This window comes from Natator depressus, chromosome 24 (genome assembly GCF_965152275.1).
Source record: "Natator depressus isolate rNatDep1 chromosome 24, rNatDep2.hap1, whole genome shotgun sequence".
NCBI classification, from domain to species: Eukaryota; Metazoa; Chordata; order Testudines; family Cheloniidae; genus Natator; species Natator depressus.
The window spans coordinates 12,970,351-12,990,223 of record NC_134257.1 but is presented as its reverse complement, the minus strand read 5'-3'; the positions used below and the strand labels follow the sequence as shown (position 1 = coordinate 12,990,223).

Sequence of the window (19,873 nt, the reverse complement as noted above, 5' to 3'; positions counted from 1 at the left end):
GGTCAACTCTGGGGGGCAGGTACCGGGCTGGATGGGTCAGCTCGAGGGGGCGGGTACTAGTCTGGATGGATCGGCTCTGGGGGGCAGGAACGGGGTGCGTATTGGGCTGGATTGGTCGGCTCTGTGAGGGCAGGGAGTGGCGGGTACCAGGCTGGATGGAGCAGGGAGGGGGGCGGGTACCGGGTTCGATGGGTCGACTCTGGGGGGCAGGGAGAGGGCAAGTACTGGGCTGAATGGGTCGGCTCTGGGGGGCAGAAAGGGGCGGGTTCCAGGCTGGATGGGTTGGCTCTGTGGGGTGGGTGGTACCAGGCTGGATGGGTTAGATCTGTGGGGCAGGGAGGGGGCAGGTGGCGGTCAGATCTAGGGGGCCCATCAGGCTGGTTCCCCAATAAAAGTCTCACGGCATCTTTCCATATGTTTTATTAAATATAAATTATTTCGGTGCTGCGCAATTGCAACAGGAGATTGACAGGTCGGTGGCGGGGCGGGGTTCACTCTGAGAACTCCCATCCCCCCTGGCGGGGACCCCAGTGCCTGGGCATGGCCGGGAAACGGGGTGTTTTTAATGGCAGGAAAAACCCAGGCCCCACCTGGATCGATTTGGCCCAGGCAGAGGCTGCCTATAACATCAACATCTCACCCCTGTGACCTGGCAATGGGGAATTACAGCTGGTGCCCCTTGGAGATGAGAGGTCCTGTGCCTCATTCCCTCCCCGCCAAGCCAGCCAGGCAGCTACCCTGGGACATGCCTGAGGTTGCATGCTCTGAGAGGGGGAAGCTGCCCTTAGCATCCCCATGGGCTCTTAGTTCCCAGCCCTACAGCTCTGTGGGGCCCTTACCAGCCCCACCCCAGCAGAGGGTGGGTGTGGGGTAATGTTCCCTCTAATTTTTGACAGGCTGTGTGCGCAAAAAATTTCTTCTGTGCAAATTTTTGTGCTTCTGGGCAAATTTTTGTGAGCGCGGTGTTTCGCTGTGTGCGTGGGTTTTCGGATCTGTGCGTGCGTGCACATGCGCACAGCTTAGAGGGAACAGTGGTGTGGGGCAGAGGGCAGCAGACCCAGCTCCCGCATTGGTGGTGTGTGGGAGGGTGCTGCCAGCGGGTGGATTCACGCATGCATCCACTTCCCCCCATGAGCCCCATTATCGGGCCCCACAGGAAAGCTGAGAGCTACCATTTTTACTGGGCCTGCAAAACCAGCAGGCAGGGTCTAGCACCAGCCGCCATCTTGGCCTGGTGGTCACCATCTTGCGTCCAGGCCTGGCTGACCCAGGGCCAGCGGCAGTGGGGGAAGCCACTCAGAAATCCAACATCCACTGGCTCCTCCCTCCACTAGTCTCTGTAGGAAGCTGATTGGGCCATCAGCCATTTTGAGCCTCTTTTAGTGGCCATTTTGTATCCATCTTGGCAGCCCCGGGCTAAGCAAACCGGCTGATTTCACCAAGTGAATGGGATCATCAGCCATTCTGAACCCACCTCAACATCCCAGGGATAAGCCTGACTTCTTCCCCAGCCAATGGGATTCATCGCCAGGCCCAACCAAAGAAGTAAGCTGGGCCATCGGCCATCTTGAACCCAACTCAATGGCCATTTTGAACCCATTTTTGATAGCCGTTAGTGTATCCAACATCGTGACTTCTCCCCTATCCAGTGCGAATCCATCCTCAGGTCCAATGGAGGAAGTCAACAGGGCCGTCAACCGTTTTGAAGCCCCCTCGTCAGCCATTCTGAACCCATGCCCTGGTTCCTAACCCCAGCCAATAGCCACTCATCCTTGCCTCTAGGAGCAAAAGTCAATTGGGGAGACAGCCATTTTGAACCCAGTTTGTTAGCCATCTTGAACCCCCTTCCCCTAGCCAATGGCCACTCATCTCCACCTCCAGCAGCACAAGTCAGCTGCCTATTGGCCATTTTGAGACAGTTGGCTAAGCCGGACCAATCCCCTCCCACAGCAGGGATGGCCCTAGGCGTCTGTCCCCTAATGGCTTGATGTGTGTTGGGGAGGAAGAGTCACACGTGTGTCTGCATGCGCTGCTGGGCAGGCCGCCCGTAGTCCGACTGTTGCGAGAGGGAGGTATAGGAGAAGCGGGAGCCGCCCGACACCTTGCTGGCCTGGTCTGACTGTTCATAGCCACTCTCTGCCTTCTCGTAGGTGCTGGGCTTGACGTAGCTGGTGAAGGCCCGGGTGTAGGGGGCTGTGAGGTAGCCCCCCCCATACACCCCATCCTGCGGGTAGTGGGGCTCGTAGGCTGTGCGGGAGCTGGGTGCCCCCAGAGTATAGCGGTGGCTGTAGGGCTGCCCTGAGGGGGGGAACATGGTGGCGTGGGACCCGGTGTAGAGGGCGCGCGGGGCTGGGGCATACTCCGAGAAACTGCCAGACAGGTGGGGCTCCTCGTGAGCACGGACCTTGTAGTAACCGTTGGTAGGGTCCTGGGGGGGGGGAGTAGGAGAGAGACATCAATGAGCCAGAGGGGGGAGGGGAGAGTGGGGGGCTGCCCCTCAGAGTGGGGGAACTGCCCCAACTCCGACCAACACAGTGACGCTGCCTGAGTCTGCAGCGAGCCTGTGCCCCTTGCTGTTGGGGAGAGAGGAGCTGCTGTGTGCATCCCAATGAGGTGTGAATTCCCAGCCCGCCTAGCCGGGGGGGACCCCCAGCCCCATGCCAGCAGGGCACTCTATGTGGGGCAGGAGGGGGCCAGGGAAAGTGCAGGAGGGCCACTGTGCCTTTAAGAGAGGGGGAGGAGATACCATAGCATTGCCTCTTGGGGGAAAGGGGGCAGGGCCTGGGTCAGGGGCAGGGCTGCCCACCTTAATGTCCTGGCTGTCCTCTTCCTCCTCCAGGATCTCGCTGTGCTCTGTGTGCGACGTGGCCGGGGACTCGCTGCTCGTGGCCTGTGGGGGTGGGGGGAGGAGGGGGAGGGGCTGAGTCTCGGGGTAGGGGTGTCCAGCCTTATCAGTCCCACCCCCGCAGCCAGATCCCGGGGCTTCCTCCCGACACGAACCAACTGAATCTGGATGCATTGCCCAGCGTGGCATTGTGGGGCACCGGGCTGCCGGGAGCAGAGTGAAGGGCTCTGTAGGGGACGCTGTGCCATGTGGAGCAGGAGGTTCGTCAGGGGGCCATGCCACGGGGAAGGGGCACAGTAGAGGGCGCAGTACTGTGGGGACCATGGGGCTCCGTACGGGGCACCATGCTGTGGAGACCGGGGGTCTCAGTAGGGGGCGCCGTGCTGCGGGGGCTCAGTAGGGGGCGCAGTGCCGTGATGAGGGGGCTCAGTACAGGACACCATGCCATGCTCACCATGGGCTCCTTGACGTCCTCCTCTGTATCGCTGGGCCGGCTGGGGCTGCTGTCACTCGTGGTGATCTGCACCAGGACATCTGTCTTGGACATCTTGGTGCCTCGTTTGGCTGCTGGACAGACAGACCCAGGGGTGTGAACCTCTCCTGGGTCCCCAGCTCCCCTATGGGCCCCACCCACCACTGGTTCGAGGGGGGGAATTTGTGTGCCCCATTGGTGTGGTCCCCCATCCCACCTCTGGGGCAGGGCAGCCGGGGAACAGCTGTATATAACACCGCACAGGGATGACTCCCCTGGTGCTAAGATGCAGCCACCTCTGGGGCGGGGCAGCTGGGGAACACCCCCATGTAATGCTGCATGGGAACAGCTTGCCCGGCACTGAGATGCAGAAACTGCCACTGGAACTGAAGGAGTTGCTCCATCGGTGGGTAGCCGTAGAGGGCTGTTATCCTGCACCAGCCACAGGAGGGAGAGGCTACACTTGGCCAGCGAGCTGTCCAGATCCAGTCACACACATGTGTTAAAAGAGACATGCACCGGGGTTACCACATCAGTGCAGACGTGTCTGAGACACGTCATGGCTCCAGGTGCTCATGGGAATGACTCGTATGTTCATGTATTGGGGGCCTTGGCACATGTTAAAGGGGCTGCCCATGTATGTGAGGTTATGTTTGTGTGACCTTTACATGGGACACGTGTTTCATGCCTGTACAGATGTTCTCGGGAGCATCAAGCCTGTCCATGTCACCACAAGACTGCTAACACCAACTCGCATGGGTGCTTGTATCTAAACCAGCATGTCCATGTGTGTCCCTCATGTGTCCCTATGCACAGAAGCACAGGTCTGTGTGGTACCATGTCGAGGCGTGTGTGGGTCCACGAATTAGCCCAGGCCTGTTAACATCTGTTAGAAGTGTGTCTGCATGTGAAGGAGGAAAGGCCCATGACAGCCTTTTGGGTGATCACGTCTGTAAATGGGGAGGGGCGGAGCTAGCCAGTGACCTCACCTTTCCCGGGGCACCAGCGCAGGCAGCAGACAGACACGCCAATGGCCAAGACCAACAGCAGGGTGGCAGCGGCTGCGGCTGAGGCCCCGATTATCATGATGGGCAGGACCTCTGTGGGGGAAAGAGCAGGTGAGAGCAGGCCCCTGCTGCTAAAGCACAAGGACTGAGATGCAGCCACCTCTGGGGAGTGGGGTTAACAGGAGAAAAACTGCACATAACACCTCACAGGGATGACTCACCTAGCACTGAAATGCAGCCACCTCTGGGGCTGGGGAGCCAAGGAGCAGCAGCACATAATGCCTCACGGGGACAGTTCATCCAGTGATGCAGTCACCTCTGGAGTGGGGCATCTGGGTAAATTGTAGCCGGTTTGGTATGGGAGGGTGGAGCAATTGGGTCAGGGGTTGGAACCCATGGGACCCACCCTGTCAGCATGGGGCTAAGTGGTGCCAGTCTGTGCAGCTGTTGCAGGGTTGCGTGTGGGCAGGGCCGGCTGGGCTATGGGCCAGGGGGCGGGGCTTACCCTGCCGGTGCAGTGTGACGGCTGCCGAGCGGGCCCCAAAGCGGTTCCAGGCCGTGCAGTTGTAGGGCAAGGCAAAGTCCTCCGTGTGCGTGGGCTGGATAAGCAGGGCCGAGAGCACCCCCCGCTCCGTAAGCGCCGTGTCCACTGTGAAGCGCTCCTCTGAGCCGCTGTCCAGCACCCGCTCGCCCCACGCCCACACCTGCCGCGAGACCGAGACACAGGCCCTGTCAGCAGGGGGCAGGCTGGGGAGGGGTCAGTGGGGGATGGGCGGGGGACCGCAGCACTCACAATGCGATTTGCGGCAGGTTGGGGAGTTCAGGGGGTCAGTCAGGGGGCAGATGGGGGGGCAGTACTAATGATACGGTCGGGGCAGATTGGAGGGCCTGGGGCCATCAGCACTCAGAATGCATTTGGGGGCAGGTTGGGGAGCTGGGGGTGAGTTGGGGGGCAGGCAGAGGGCAGCACTGAATGCAGTCGAGGGCAGGTTGGTGGGCTGGGGGGGGTCAGCACTCATGATGCAGTCGGGGGCAGGTTGGGGGTCTGGGGGGTCAGTGAGGGCAGGGGACAGTACTCACGATGCGGTCAGGGGGGGGCGTGCTCCTCACTAGACACTCCAACCGTGCCTTGTCCCCCAGCGCCGTCTGTGGCCCAGACTCAGTGGTGATGATGGGGGGCCCTGCAATGGGGGAAGGTAGAATTAGGGGGAGCAGCACCTACTCGTACCCCTCCCCCAGCACAGAGACTCCCCCTCCCCAGACGCCTTCCCCACACCCTACGAGAAACCCCATGGGGATGGGCCACCTGAGGCTCCACCCATGGAATGCCCAACCCCCAGGGTAATGTTCCGCTCAGGCAATGCCCCACCCCCAGGCAATGCCCCCTAGGATGCACTGCCCCCAGGGAATGCCCAGTTCCCAGGCAAATCCCCCTAGGATGCCCCGCCCCCAGGGAATGCCCTCCCCCCAAGCAATGACCACCCCCAGGCAATGCCCCCTAGGATGCCCCACCCCCAGGCAATGCCCCACCCCTGCCCTCACCGTTGACCGCCAGCGTCACCTCCTTGTCAGCCACGCCGATGCGTGGCACGATGGCCTTGCAAATGTACGTGCCAGCATCCTCCTGTGTCACAGCCTTTAGGTGCAGGGTGTTGCCATTGCTCAGCACCTGCAGCCACATGGCAGGGGTTAGAGCCGGGGGCCAGGATGCCTGGGTTCCAGCCCTGGCTGTGGGAGGGGAGTGGGTTCTAGTGGTTAGAGCAGTGGAGCTCGGAGCCAGGACTTCTGGGTTCAATCCCTAGCTCTGGAAGTGGAGGAGGTCTGGCGGTTAGAGCAGTGGGGCTGGGAGCCAGGACTCCTGGGTTCGATCCCTGGCCCTGGGAGGGGAGTGGGTTCTAGCAGTTGGAGGCAGGAGCCAGGACTGCACCAGGCAGGTCACTCACCACGCTGGATTCCTTCTTGGTCCAGGCCAGGGTGAGGGGCGGGTTCCCGGCCCAGGTGCAGGTGAAGGAGGCGTCAGCCCCGACATCCACGGTGAGGGGCTTGGGCTGGGAGACCAGGCGGGGCCCAACTGCAGGGGGAGGATCCAGTCAGTGTAGGGGTGGGGCTCGGGGGAGCTGGGGCATCTTCCCAACACTGCCAGCCCCACCCCCTATGGCTCCCTGCCAATACTGTACCCCTCTCCCGTACATGCCCCCCTTCTATTGTCCTCCCACCGCCCAGTGCCCAGCCCCTGAAGCAACCACAGCCCGGCTCCCCGAGTGTGCCCTTCCCCCCATCCCCAGCCTGCTCCTCTCCTCTCCCCCACCCCCTGCACGGACAGCACCCAACACCCTTCCCCCCATACCCAACCCAAATCCTGTCCCCCAGCACCTATCCGCCACCTCCCCTGCAACCCCCCAGCACCCATTCCCCCAAGTCACAGCCCCACCCCCCACTCGCAGTGCACATCCCCCCACTCCCACTCACAGCGCCCCTCCACCCCCTTACAGCGCCCCCCCCAACTCACAGTGCACATCCACCAGGGTGCTGACGTTGGTGCTGCCCACAGCATTGGCCACCTCGCAGGACACGGGCTGGGTGAAGAAGGAGTGATCCACCCTGGCCTCATAGCTGTCCCCGTTGGCCTCGGCGATGGCCACGCCGCCCTTTGCCCACCTGCCCAACAGCCGGTGTGTGGTCGGGGGGAGACGCAGAATTAGGGGGAGCCATCAGCTGGGGGCAGTACCGCCTGTTCCCACCAGGGGGCCCAGATTCCCCTCTACTCCCGGCAGGTAAGGCAGCAAGAGCCGGTGGGAGGGGGCCTGCACGTCCCCACTGCAGCCACCAGAGGGCAGTGCAGCCCCGCCCCTACCCCTGGCTGGGCCCCCGGGGCCGCCCAGGGCGCCCGGTCGCCGGGGTCTGCCAGCGGCTCTTACCGGTAGCCGGTCACCTCGGGGTTGGCAGTGGCGGCGCAGAGGAAGCTGACCTTGGCCCCCTCCGCGACGGTCTGCGGCTGGACGGAGAGGATCACCGTGGGGGGGTCTGGAGGGGGGAAGGGGAAGACAGAGACATGCGACCAGCTCTGGGGTGGGGCTCACCTGCCCCCCGCCAAGTCCCCTCCCTGCCCCTCACAGCACAGTGCACCCTGCTTGGCCCCCACCCCCTACAGCATGGTGCCCCCCACCAGACCCTCGCCTGCTCCCCACAGCACAGTGCCCCCGTTGAGCCCCCTGCCAGCCCCCCGCAGCACAGTACCCCACACTGAGCCCCTTGCCTGGCCCCCCACAACATGGTGTCCCTGCCAGCCCCCCCGCAGCACGGTGCCCCATGCCAAGACCTGGCCCTGCCCCCCCACAGCACAACACCCCCTCCCCACAGGTCAGGACTCACACAGCACGTCGAGGGTGATGGAGGTCTGCTTGCCGGCAGGCGCGGCCGGGTTGGTGACGTGGCAGGTGTAGGCACTGCCCATGTCTTGGGTGCTGGGTGTGAGGAGCAGGGTGCTGAGGGCCGTCGCCCGCTTCCCATCCTCCATCAGGGCCTGGGGGGGCAGAGGTCAGGCCTCAGCCTGGGGCCCACTAGGCCCATCCCCCAATGGGTCCAGGGGCTGGAGGGAGAATCACCCACCCCCCACTGGGCTGTCCTTTCATGCCATATCCCACCTCCCCTTTAATATCCTTCCCCCTGCCCCCTGGCTGCCCCTTTAATAGCCTGTGTCCCACCGCACACCTGGACTGCCCCTTTAATTCCTTGCACCCCACACACCTCAGCCCCTTTAATACCCTGCCCCCCCACCCCAAGCTGCCCCTTTAATAACTTGCCCCGCACACATACCCTGTGTCTTCCCTTTAATGCCCTGCCCCTTGGCCCCTCACCTTGGCATAGAGGGCAGAGCCTTGCAGCTGCCCATCGCGGTACCAGCTGATCTCAGGGGCAGGCTTGGCGCCAGACACCTGGCAGGTCAGATTGTAGGGCACGCTGGCCTGGACCCGGACGATAGGGCCGTTCTGGATCACGGGGTCATTGGGCGGTACTGGGGGGGCAGATGGGAGACAGGGGGTCAGTGATGGGGTGGGAGTCCCCAGGGCGGTGCCCCAGCTGTGGGGAGAGAGGGCTCCAGTATTGTGAGCTTCCCCAGGGCAGTTGCCCAGCTTGACAGGAGGGGACACTCACGGAGCACCGTGAGCTGGGCACGCTGGGAACGCAGTGCCGCCTGCGTAGCTTGGCACTCGTACATGGCATCATCGCCCAGCTCAGTGGACTCAATCCTCAGGTTGTGCTGCCCGGCTGCCAGATCCCCGACGATGGAGTACCGGGTCCAGCCTGCGGGAGAGAGGGACAGACTGCAGGGATTGGCACAGCGCCCCCCGGGGACCCCTTGTCTCCCCCCCTGCAGCACCATGTCCCCAGGAATCCCCAGTCCGCCTCACAGCACAGCACCCCGCAGGGGACCGGGTCCCCCACTGCAGCACAGCACCCCTCTAGGAACCCCCAGTCCCGCCTCACAGCACAGCTCCCCCTGGGCACCCCCAGTCCCCTCTCCTGCAGCACGGCGCTCCCCAGGGAGCCCCAGTCCCTCCCCCCCCATCATGGCACCCTATGGGGGTCTCTTGGTCCCTCCCCCCCTGCAGAACAGTGCCCCCTGGGGACCCCCAGTCTGCTCCCCTGCAGCACGGTGCTCTCTGGGGACCTCTAGTCTCCACCCCTGCAGCACGGCACCCTGTGGGGTCCCCTGGTCCCTCCCAGCACAACGCCCCCTGCTGACCCTCCCCCTGCAGCCATGTACGTACCAGGCAGGTCTCGCTCTCCACCCAGTGCCAGGCCATCCTTGGTCCACTGCACCATACCCTGGTAGCCCACAACCACGCAGGCCAGCGTCACCGATTGCCCCGCCACGATCACCTGGTCCATGGGCTGCTGAAAGAAATACGCCCCCCAGCCTGGTGGGAGGGGGAGGGGGGAGGCATTAACCACCCAGGTCACCAGATGGGGGCCCAGGGATTATGGGGGGGCCTGGGAGCCAGGACTCCTGGGTTCAATCTCAGCTTGGGGAGAGGAGTGGAGGGGAGTTCATGAGGGAAGGCTCCCAACAGGAGCACAAGGTGGGGGCAGATTGGATGGGGAAGAGGGGCAACATGGGGAGCGCAGGCTGGGGGGGATGGAAGATCCTGTCAGCAGGGGAGGCATGGGTAGCACAGTCTGGGGGGATGGGAGATCCTGTCAGTGGGTGGGGTGGGGGTGGGTAGCACAGTTTGGGGGGGTGGGGGATCCCGGCAGTGGGGGAGGGGGGCATGGGGACTGCAGGCTGGGGGGGATGGGAGATCCTGTCAGTGGGGGGGTGGGGACGTGGGGAATGGAGGCTGGGGGGGATGGAGGATCCAGGCAGCAGGGCAGGGAGCGTGGGGAATGGAGACGGGGGGGGATGGGGGATCCCTGCAGCAGGTGACGGGGGGCATGGGAAGTGCATGATGGAGGTGGGTGGAGGATCCCAGCAGCAGGGGAGGGGGGCATGAGTAGCACAGTTGGGGGGTATGGGGGATCCTGTCAGCAGGGGAGGGGGGCATGGGGAACGGAGGCTGGGGGTGATGCGGGATCCCATCAGCAGGGGAGGGGGTCGTGGGGAGCGCAGGATGGGGGGATGGGTGATCCTGGCAGCAGGGGAGGGGGCGTGGGGAGCGCAGGCCGGGAGGGATGGGGGATCTATGCGTAGGGGAGGGGTTGGTGTGGGGAGTGCAGGCCGGGAGGGATGGGGGATCCAGGCAGCAGGGGAGGGAGAGTGGGGAACGGAGGCTGGGGGGGATGGGGGATCCCAGCAGCTGGTGAGGGGGGCATGGGGAGTGCATGATGGAGGTGGGTGGAGGATCCCAGCAGCAGGGGAGGGGGGCATGAGTAGCACAGTTGGGGGGGATGGGGGATCCTGTCAGCAGGGGAGGGGGGCATGGGGGCTCCAAGCAGTGGGGGAGGAGGGAGCTGGGGGAGGGATAGCTCAGTGAATGGGGTGAGGCAGGGAGACAGAAGGGGCAGGCAGAGAGGGGTGCATGGAAGGGCAAGAACTGTGGCTGCCGGCGGGGCAGGAAATGGGGTCTGGGACCTTTCCCCTGTAGTGGGTGCCAGCTGTGATCTGGACCCAGGGCGGGGGCCTGGCTGGCTGCGGGGGGGGGGGGGGGGGCTGGGCTGGTCCACCTGGACTGCCCCCCCCAGAGAAGTCCATAGGGGAGGGAGGGGGTTATGGGGTCTCTGCCAACCTCCCTGCCCTGGGCACCTTAAGCAGGGTTGTAAGGGCATTGTGGTACCGATCCCCACGGAGTTGGCCCAGCCTTTCTGTAGGGCTCGCAGGCTGGTTGGGGGGGACGTAGGTGCTAGGGCCCAAATGATGCTAGGGCTGGGAACAGGAGTCAGAGACCCCCGCAATGTACTCAGGGCTATCTGCCCCCCACAAGGTTGGAGGAGATTGGATGGTGAAGTGTCCCCCTCCCCTGGGTCCCCCAGCTCCACCCCCCACAGACACACTCTCCCCCAGGATCCCCCCAGCCCTTCCCCAGGGACTGTTCCCTAGCCCAACCCCACAGATACCCACTCCCCCAGCAACCCCGAACTGTCCACCCCATCCCACTATAGATACCAGGCTTGTCCTTAGGATTGATGGGGCCCTATGCAGTATTATTAAACTGGTGCCCCTATGCCCGACTTGGGGCACAGCCACCACCCCCGCTCACGGACCCCCAGAAGAAACGCCTCCCCCAACAATTGCTGACACACACCGAGCTTCCTACACAGCTGTGGCAGCCTGGGCCCACCTCAGGGCAGCAGAGAGTCACAGTTCCCCGCCCCGTACCCTCTCCCTCATGCAGCATGCGCCGCGCTGGTGCATTCGGCTCTGTGAATATGGCCCCTGCCTAAGGAGACTGCAGCACGTGCTGGGTGTGCGGGAGCCAACCTGCTCTTACCTGCTGTCCAGGTGATGCCCCAAATTTTCAGGTGCCCTATGCAGCCGCATATGCCTAAGGACAGCCCTGATAGATACACTTTCCCCCCACCCAATTCTGCCCCCCAGTTGCCCTGCGGACTCTTCCCCACTGCCCCATTCCCCCTAGGCCTTGCCCGAGACACCCCCACCAGCCTTCTGTGCCCCAGCCCCGGTACCCCTGGGACAGGAACTGCTCCATTTCTTCGGGAAAGGAGCCCAGAGGCTGAAGGGTGAAAGATCTTTTCTGCGCCACTGAGATTCCTTGGCTCTGATCTCCTGGCTAAACCCTTCTTAATTCCAATCCAATAACACCGCCCTTTGTCCCGATTGTTTCCAAGTTTACCCAATAAACCAGGATCTGAATAAGGGGATAATCCTCTGAGGAGGGTCAGGAGGGGCTGGGGGTGGGATGGCAGAGCTGGAGGGAGCGAGAGAACAAAGCAGAGGGAGATGCACATATGCCAGGCTTTCTGTAGCACAGAGGATCCAGGAGTCCCAGCTCTAACCCATTACACCCCACTGCCCGGGCCAGAACCCAGAAGTCCTGGCTCTCAGCCCCCGCTGCTCCAACCCACTAGACACCACTCCCTCCTGCAGAGCCAGGGATGGAACCCAGGTGTCCGGGCGCGCAGCTGGTTTCCAGGAGCAGGCAGGGAAGAGTGATGGGTGGGAAGTAGGTCATGACCCTCCACAGAATTAGGAGGGGGGATGATGTCCTGGTTAATTTCCAGCCCCCCTTCTTAATTTCACCCCTTGACTGGTTTTGGCTTCACTGATACTGAATCCTCTCCCTCCCCCCCTCCCCCACTAATTAGATTGTGGCTCTGAAATTTCAGGGAGAGTTAATGGGATTTCTGGGGTGGGGGGGAGATGCATGAAGGATTCCCCCCATGCACAGTGTCAGGTGACGGACACCAGCCAGGGAGCAGGGACAGATGGGCACTACATTCTCACCCACTCGCAATGCGCAGCGGGTTGGGGGGCTGGGCTGGTAGTGCGCTGGTCATCGGGGGACGACAGAGGGGGTTATGTACGCACACACACAGATGTGACACACACACACATGGAGACGCACACACACAGCTGTGACAGATACATGCACACACATAGGGCTCTGACACACACACACAGAGCTGAGACAGACACACAGATGTGACACACAGAGCTGCACACACAGGGCTCTCTCTCTCTCTCTCTCACACACACACACACAGGGCTCTGATACCCATACACACACTGCTCACTGACACACACCTAGCTTTGGCTTGATACACAAACACATCTCTCTCCTCTGTAGCCAGTGACACTGACCCCCTCCCCATCACACGCTGACTGAGACACGCTCCGTGACATTGCCAGATTTACAGATACACAAGGGATCACGCACACCCTGACCCAGATTCACCCCTCCTGACACCCCCACACAGGCTCACCCCTCCCCCCGCACGGCATGGACACAGCCACGCACAGACTCACACTGGTGCTGGAGTCACACACACATGCTCTAGGGATGACCCGGACTCACCCCCAGGCTCCCGAGAACATTCACACCCTGTGACACAGACCCACGGCAACAGCCACAGCGCTTCAGGCTGATGCCCACAGCCTGGCACACCCGCCCACCTGCGCTCAGCTCACCGGGCTAGCCCCATGCCCCCACTCCCGGCCTGTGAAGAGCAGATACATCATGGCACTTCATGGAGCCCCCCATGGGGGGGAAGACCCCTGCTACAGCACCCCGCTCTTCTACCAGAGCTGGGGAGAGAACCCAGGAGTCCTGGCTCCCAGCCCCCCCGCTCTAGCCACCAGACCCCACTCCCCTCCCAGAGACAGGGATAGAACCCAGGAGTCCTCGCTAGAACCCACTCTTGACCCACAGCTGAAAATAGGGGGAATGATTCCCAGGAGTTAGAGCAAGAGGGGGGCTGGGAGTCAGGACACCTGGGTTCTGTCCTGGCTTGGGGATGGGAGGATGTCTAGTGCTTAGAGCCAGGGGGGAAGGGGAGGGCTGAGAGTCAGGATGCCTGGGTTCTCTCGCCATCCCTCCTTCCCCACTTGTCAGTTCTCCCACCCCCTGCACTCAGAGATACTCAGCTGCATTTCCACACTCAGCAGCAAATCCCATTGGAAGCTGCACAGAGGCCTCAGATTCCTGCCCCCTAACAGGCGTGAAATCTGGGCCCATTGTGTGCCTGGCTCTGGGGAGGCCGCGCAGTTCCAGCAAATAGCTCTGTGCAGAATGTGGGACCCCGCTGATCCCAGCATGGCTGGGCCCACTGCCCCCCAGTAACCCCCACCCTACACAGAAGGTGGGGACAGAATGGGGGAAAGGGCCAGCAGAAAGCGCTGAGCCTCCCAGGATGGAAATAGCCAGAGGCAGGGTGGGTGAGCGGTTAGAGCACGGGACAGCGAGTCAGGAATCACAGACTCCACCACGTGAGCTCAGGGGGCTGGGAGCCAGGACTCCTGGGTTCTCTCCCTGGCTCTGCCCCATACTGCTGCCCAGGTGATCTTGGACAAGTCCTGTTGCTTCTCCATGCCTCAGTTTCCCCCATCTACATAAAGGGGATAATGAGAGTGACAGGCAGAGGGTGCAGCCCCAGGAGGCTGTCCAATTCCCCACCCGCCTGAGCCACCCATTAGCTCCAGGGCCAGTATTTTTTCTGTCGTGGGGCAGGGAGGGGTGGATGAGGTGTGCAAGGGCAGTGGAGGGCCAGGCAAACCGAGGCCAGGCTGTGGGGGCCCGTGGGGTCAATGCAGGGCCCACACAAAGCCAGTGTTGTTGTGCTGGGAGTGGCAGTGGGAGGGTGCGGGGTGGGGAGGAACGCAGGGGGCCCCACCCTGGGGCAGGCAGCTTGTGAGAGCGGGAGCTGCCAGGACCCACAATGTACACCTTTGTGCCAGGGCTCATTCAGCGCCCATCCCCCCTCCTCCATGCAGCCACCCCAATGCCTGCTGTCTTGGCAGCCCAGAGCAGGGCTGGCCACTCCCCCTCATATCATAGAATCATAGAATCATAGAATATCAGGGTTGGAAGGGACCCCAGAAGGTCATCTAGTCCAACCCCCTGCTCGAAGCAGGACCAATTCCCAGTTAAATCATCCCAGCCAGGGCTTTGTCAAGCCTGACCTTAAAAACCTCTAAGGAAGGAGATTCTACCACCTCCCTAGGTAACGCATTCCAGTGTTTCACCACCCTCTTAGTGAAAAAGTTTTTCCTAATATCCAATCTAAACCTCCCCCATTGCAACTTGAGACCATTACTCCTCGTTCTGTCATCTGCTACCATTGAGAACAGTCTAGAGCCATCCTCTTTGGAACCCCCTTTCAGGTAGTTGAAAGCAGCTATCAAATCCCCCCTCATTCTTCTCTTCTGCAGACTAAACAATCCCAGCTCCCTCAGCCTCTCTTCATAAGTCATGTGCTCTAGACCCCTAATCATTTTTGTTGCCCTTCGCTGGACTCTCTCCAATTTATCCACATCCTTCTTGTAGTGTGGGGCCCAAAACTGGACACAGTACTCCAGATGAGGCCTCACCAGTGTCGAATAGAGGGGAACGATCACATCCCTCGATCTGCTCGCTATGCCCCTACTTATACATCCCAAAATGCCATTGGCCTTCTTGGCAACAAGGGCACACTGTTGACTCATATCCAGCTTCTCGTCCACTGTCACCCCTAGGTCCTTTTCCGCAGAACTGCTGCCTAGCCATTCGGTCCCTAGTCTGTAGCGGTGCATTGGATTCTTCCATCCTAAGTGCAGGACTCTGCACTTATCCTTATTGAACCTCATCAGATTTCTTTTGGCCCAATCCTCCAATTTGTCTAGGTCCTTCTGTATCCTATCCCTCCCCTCCAGCGTATCTACCACTCCTCCCAGTTTAGTATCCTCCCTCTTGCCAGCCTGGCCCTCTGGCCCCACAGCCTGCGCCCCCTCTCCACCGGCCTGCACCCCCCACCTCCGCCAGCCTGGCCCCCCACCGCCTGTGACCCCCCCCAGTCCTCCAGCCAGCACCCCTCCACCTATGCTGGCCTGGCCCCCCCATGGTCTGCACCTCCCCCACCTCCGCCAGCCTGACCCCTCAACCCCCCAGCCTGCGCCCCCCCTACATCTACTGGCCTGGCTCCCCATGGCCTGGACCCCCGCCCCACCTCTGCTGACCTGGCCCCCGCCTCCATCCTCCCCACTGCCCAAAACACAGCCCAGCATTGCCACCACCACAGCACAGCACAGCCCACTGGCTAAAGGGGGGCAGCAGGAGAGAGAGAGAGAAAGTGGGGGGGGGAAGAGGGTGGGATATAGGGATAGATAAATGGATGGGTGTTCGTGTGTATGCAGATGGATGGATAGACAAACAAACCCTGCACCTTCTCTCTCCACTGCCTCTCCCCCTTTCACTGGGGGGGGGGAGTCTTGCAGCTGTACAGGGCCACCCCACTGGCATGAGAAAACCCCGCCAGGCGCCCCATGGCAGCGGGTGGGGGGCACATGCCCCACCTGCCCCCCTGCCAGCCTGGCAATGAGCAGAACACCCCCTGGCAGGTTTGCCAGCACCAGCTGGCACCAGCTCGGCCCCCAGAAATTAGGTCACTTCCAAACAGCCAACAGATGTTAATTTTGTGTGTGTGTCTGCAAAGCCGGCCCCTCCCCCATGCCCAGAGGAAAGGCAACCCCCCCAGACAGGGATTAGAACCCAGGAGTCCTGGCTCCCAGCCACCCCACCCCTCCCCTCCTAGAGCTGGGGAAAGAACCCAGGAGTCCTGGCTCCCAGCCCCACTGCTGTAACCTACTAGACCGACTTCTCTCCGGGGATGGAACCCAGGCGTCCTGATCCTTACAGGAAGTATCACCAGAGAGTGGGTTAGTTACTGAGCCCGCCAGGCCAGACTATCAGAGCCCCTGGGTTTGACATCCTGGGCAGCAGGGAAGCAGGGAGCAGCAGGTACCAGGGTCCGTGGGTCTGATCTGGGGCAGGGGGAGATATGGGGCTGGATGGGCCATGGAGAGCTGCTACAGAACAGTTACAGTCCCCTCTCCTGACCCCTCCCACCAACCCATCTCAAGCAGCCCTGGAAACCCCCCCACAAGCACCCTCCCGATTTCCCCCACAAGCACCTAGGGCCCTATCCCTCCCCCATCAGACCCTGATCCCCCCATCCCCATAACCCCCCCAATTTCCCCCACAAGCACCCGCACCCCCATCCCTCCCCTGTCAGACCCCAACGCCCTCCAGCCCCATAATCCCCCTGATTTCCCCCACTAGAACCTGTGCCCCCATCCCTCCCCATCAGACCCTGATCCCCCCATCCCTGTAATCCCCTGATTTCCCCCACAAGCACCTGAGCCCCCATCCCTCCCCTGTCAGACCCTGATGCCCCCCAGCCCCATAACCCCCTGATTTCCCCCACAAGCACCTGTGCCCCCATCCCTCCCCTGTCAGACCCCAATACTCCCCAGCCCCATAATCCCCCAATATCCCCCACAAGCACCTGTGCCCCATCTCTCAGACCCCAATGCCCCCCGATTCCCATAACCCCCCCCGATTTTCCCCACAAGCACCTGGGCCCCCATCCCTCCCCTGTCAGACCCCAAACCCACTCCTCTAGGCCCCCACCCAGCCCCTCTGAGCAGAGTGGATGGAAAACGGTGCCCTAAGGCAAAGACACTCCCTACTCCATCCACCCCCCCGCACACACACACCCCGACACCCTGCTCCGAACCTCTCAGGATTCATTAGTGTTTCTGTAAAGGGAATTCATAGCTGGGGGGCCCAGCGGCCCGACCAGGCGTGTAAGTGTGAGCTCAGCTCAGCTCCCCTGACACCTCCAGAACCCCCCCCCGCCACACAGACACACCTTGGGGGAGACTGGCACCCAGCCGTGCCTGGGCACCCCTGCACCTGCCCCAGGACAGGTCTGCTCCTTTCTCTGTCAGCGCAGGAGGAAAGGAACTGACAGACACATTGGGACAGGCGGGGGCGGGGGGAAATGGAGTTGAGATTTTGCTCTCCCCCCGTCCCTCTCTGTATCCCTGCCAGAGTGTAGGATGACTCACAATGCTCTGGGCCTCCAGAAGGGGAAATTGAGGCAGATTTAGTAATGGAACCCAGGAGTGCTGGCTCCCAGCCCTTCCCCTCCAACCACTGGTCCCTACTGCCCTCCCAGAGCTGGGACAGAACCCAGAAATCACCTCCCCAGGAAGTCTGTAGGGGATGATGCCGGAAATTGCAGACTCGCAGGACTCATCTAGTTCTTTCCCTGGAGCGCCCCATGGGATGGAGGAGAGGCTGGGGGACAGTTCCCCACTGCCTGCTCCCCTTCTCCCCCCAATGGGGGCTATATCACAGCACCCCACTATGGGTGCTCATTGGGGCTCCTTCCCAGTAAGATCCTGAAGGGGCTTAGTGCATTTATTTAGTGCACTCCCCCCCCACACACACACACTCACACACCCAGACACATACGTATCCCTCCCAACACACAGTTTGGCACCATCATCCTGAATGGCAAAGGCCAGAGGAGTTTGCTCAAGGTCAGGATGCCAGTAGCAGAGGTGAGGAGAGAACCCAGGAGTCCTGGCTCCCAGCCCCCCCCCCCCCCCCCCCGCTATAACCCACTGCATCCCACTCCCCTCCCAGAGCCAGGGAAAGAACTCAGGAGTCCTGGCTCCCAGCCCCCCACTGTAGCCAGTAGTGTGTGTGCAGAGTCCTGGGAAGGGAGGCTAAGAAGACCCCTCCAAAACCAGCCATTGCTCAGCCCACTTTGGGGATAGTGGGGGATATGGCCCAGGAGGACTCAACTGATCCCCACCCCACAAGCCCAGGTCCCCACCCCCCAGCTCCTACCTATGTGAGCGAGGCAGCTCAGGGCCAGGATGCAGGGGAGCAGGGCTGACATCTCCATGCTGGGTTGGGGAGCCCCTTGGGGATCCAGCTCCAGGTTCCGGTCCGCTGCTGGCACTGGGACAGGGATCGATTAATCCACACTGCAGCTCTGCTCTGGATTCCTCTACACGCACCGGGGGAGGGTGGTGGTCAGGACTCCTCAGTTCTATCCCAACTCAGGGAGGTCTAGTGGTTAGAGTGTGCAGAGGTTGGGAGCCAGGACTCCTGGGTTCTATCTCGAGCTCTGGGAGGGGACGGGGGTCTAGTCGTTGGGGGAGCTGGGAGCCAGGACTCCTGGGTTCTATTCCCAGCTCTGGGAGGGGAGGGGATTGGAGTCCAGTGGTTAGAGCGGGGGCTGGGAATCAGGATTCCTGGATTCTATCCCTTGCTCTGGGAGGGGGGACTAGTAGTTGGGGGTGCTGGGAGCTAGGACTCCTGGGTTCTCTCTCGATCCCGAGGACCCACTCTGCACAGCCAGGCTGATGATGCTGTGGAGTCCTTCAGCTCTGGGGATAGCGACTCATTGAGGCCAGCAGCCGGCAGGCCCCGCCCAGGATGGGCACTGATTGGTGGAGCAGGCGCTCTCATTAATAAAAAAGATCACACACACAGAGCCTGGGTCATCTGCAGCTGGGTGGCGGGGTGGGGTGAGCCCCCTCATCCCAGACAGAAGGTGCTCCCCGTGGCATGAGAAGGGCATTAGGGGATACGGGGTGTGTGTGTGTGTGTGTGTAGGTAGGTAGGTAGGTAGGTAGGTGTGTTACACAACACAATGCACACATGCATGGATCAAGCCCCCTCACAAAAACAGTAAAGGGGAAAGTGGGCACACAACATGTGCACCTCCACAACCCCAGCAGGGGTGTGACCCTGTGTGTGTGCAGTGAGGGTTGTGTTTGTGCAACAGTGTTGCTGTGCATAGCGGGATGTGTGTGAGTTGCAGATTCATTATGTGTGCACATGCTGGGTGTCGTTTGTGTGTCTCTGCGCTGTGCCCATGTGTTGCAGTATGTGTGTGCACTGTGTGCTGTTTTTGTGTGCAGTGTGAGCACAACTGGAGCTGGTTGCTCCCCCACCCCCGGCAGGGAGGCCTAAGATTAGGAACTGGGAATCCCGGGGGACAGCCACTGCACAACAACCTGACGCAACCCCCGGCTTCCTGCCAGCTCCTCACCAGGCACAGCCTGCTTGGCTGGCTCCTCAGCCCCAGCCCCCAAATGCCCAGCCCAGCTGGCTCCCTCTCCCTGGCCTGCTCCCCCTCCTTGGTTCCACCCTCTTTCTCTGGTTGCCCCTGTTCTTTCTTGGTCTTTCCCAGCTGCCTACCCTCATGCCACCTCTCTCTGCCTGGTAGCACCCACTGACAGAGCACATCCCCCGCTCTGTGACCCTGCCCCCTGGGAAGTCCTGCTCCCGCAGGAGTGGAAATGCCATGGGGCTGGGAATTCCACCCCCATCTGTCCCCAATTATCTCTTGGGAGTTTGTGCAACAGGGGAAATGGGGGAAGCTGAGACCTCAGGGAGTTGACTCACCCCACATAGGGGGATAGAATCCAGACATCCTACGTTCCAGCCCCCCGCCTCTAACTACTAGACCCCAGAACTCCTGACTGCCCCCTCCCAGAGCCGGAGATAGGACCCAGGCGTCTTGGCTCCCAGCTCTAACCCACTAGCCCCCCACTCCACTCCCAGAGCTGGGGCTAGAACCCAGGAGTCCGGG

The 19,873-nt window shown here is 61.7% G+C and overlaps 1 protein-coding gene across 1 annotated transcript; it reads right to left on the bottom strand.

Annotated features, from left to right (window-relative positions):
* Window positions 1-205: 205 nt before the first annotated feature.
* KIRREL2 (kirre like nephrin family adhesion molecule 2) lies at window positions 206-18,437 on the bottom strand. The gene is made up of 15 exons (XM_074938169.1): window positions 18,118-18,437; window positions 9,097-9,246; window positions 8,480-8,629; window positions 8,182-8,339; window positions 7,697-7,847; window positions 7,243-7,348; window positions 6,834-6,982; window positions 6,268-6,395; window positions 5,867-5,993; window positions 5,405-5,505; window positions 4,830-5,028; window positions 4,307-4,417; window positions 3,300-3,412; window positions 2,807-2,890; window positions 206-2,428 (listed from the first exon to the last, which is right to left on the bottom strand). Exons 1-15 carry the CDS (start codon window positions 18,173-18,175, stop codon window positions 2,009-2,011), a joined length of 2,205 nt encoding a protein of 734 aa, XP_074794270.1. The 5' UTR covers window positions 18,176-18,437; the 3' UTR covers window positions 206-2,008.
* Window positions 18,438-19,873: the final 1,436 nt, after the last annotated feature.

What these genes read in the sequence shown, in the direction of transcription:
- KIRREL2 (XM_074938169.1), bottom strand. Translation starts at nt 18,175, where the DNA reads ATGGAGATGTCAGCCCTGCTCCCCTGCATCCTGGCCCTGAGCTGCCTC. An exon ending in GAGCTGCCTCGCTCACATAG is followed by an intron (nt 9,247 to 18,117) that starts GTAGGAGCTGGG and finishes CCCTCCCACCAG; the next exon opens with GCTGGGGGGCGTATTTCTTT. An exon ending in GGTGACGCTGGCGGTCAACG is followed by an intron (nt 5,506 to 5,866) that starts GTGAGGGCAGGG and finishes CCCCCATTGCAG; the next exon opens with GGCCCCCCATCATCACCACT.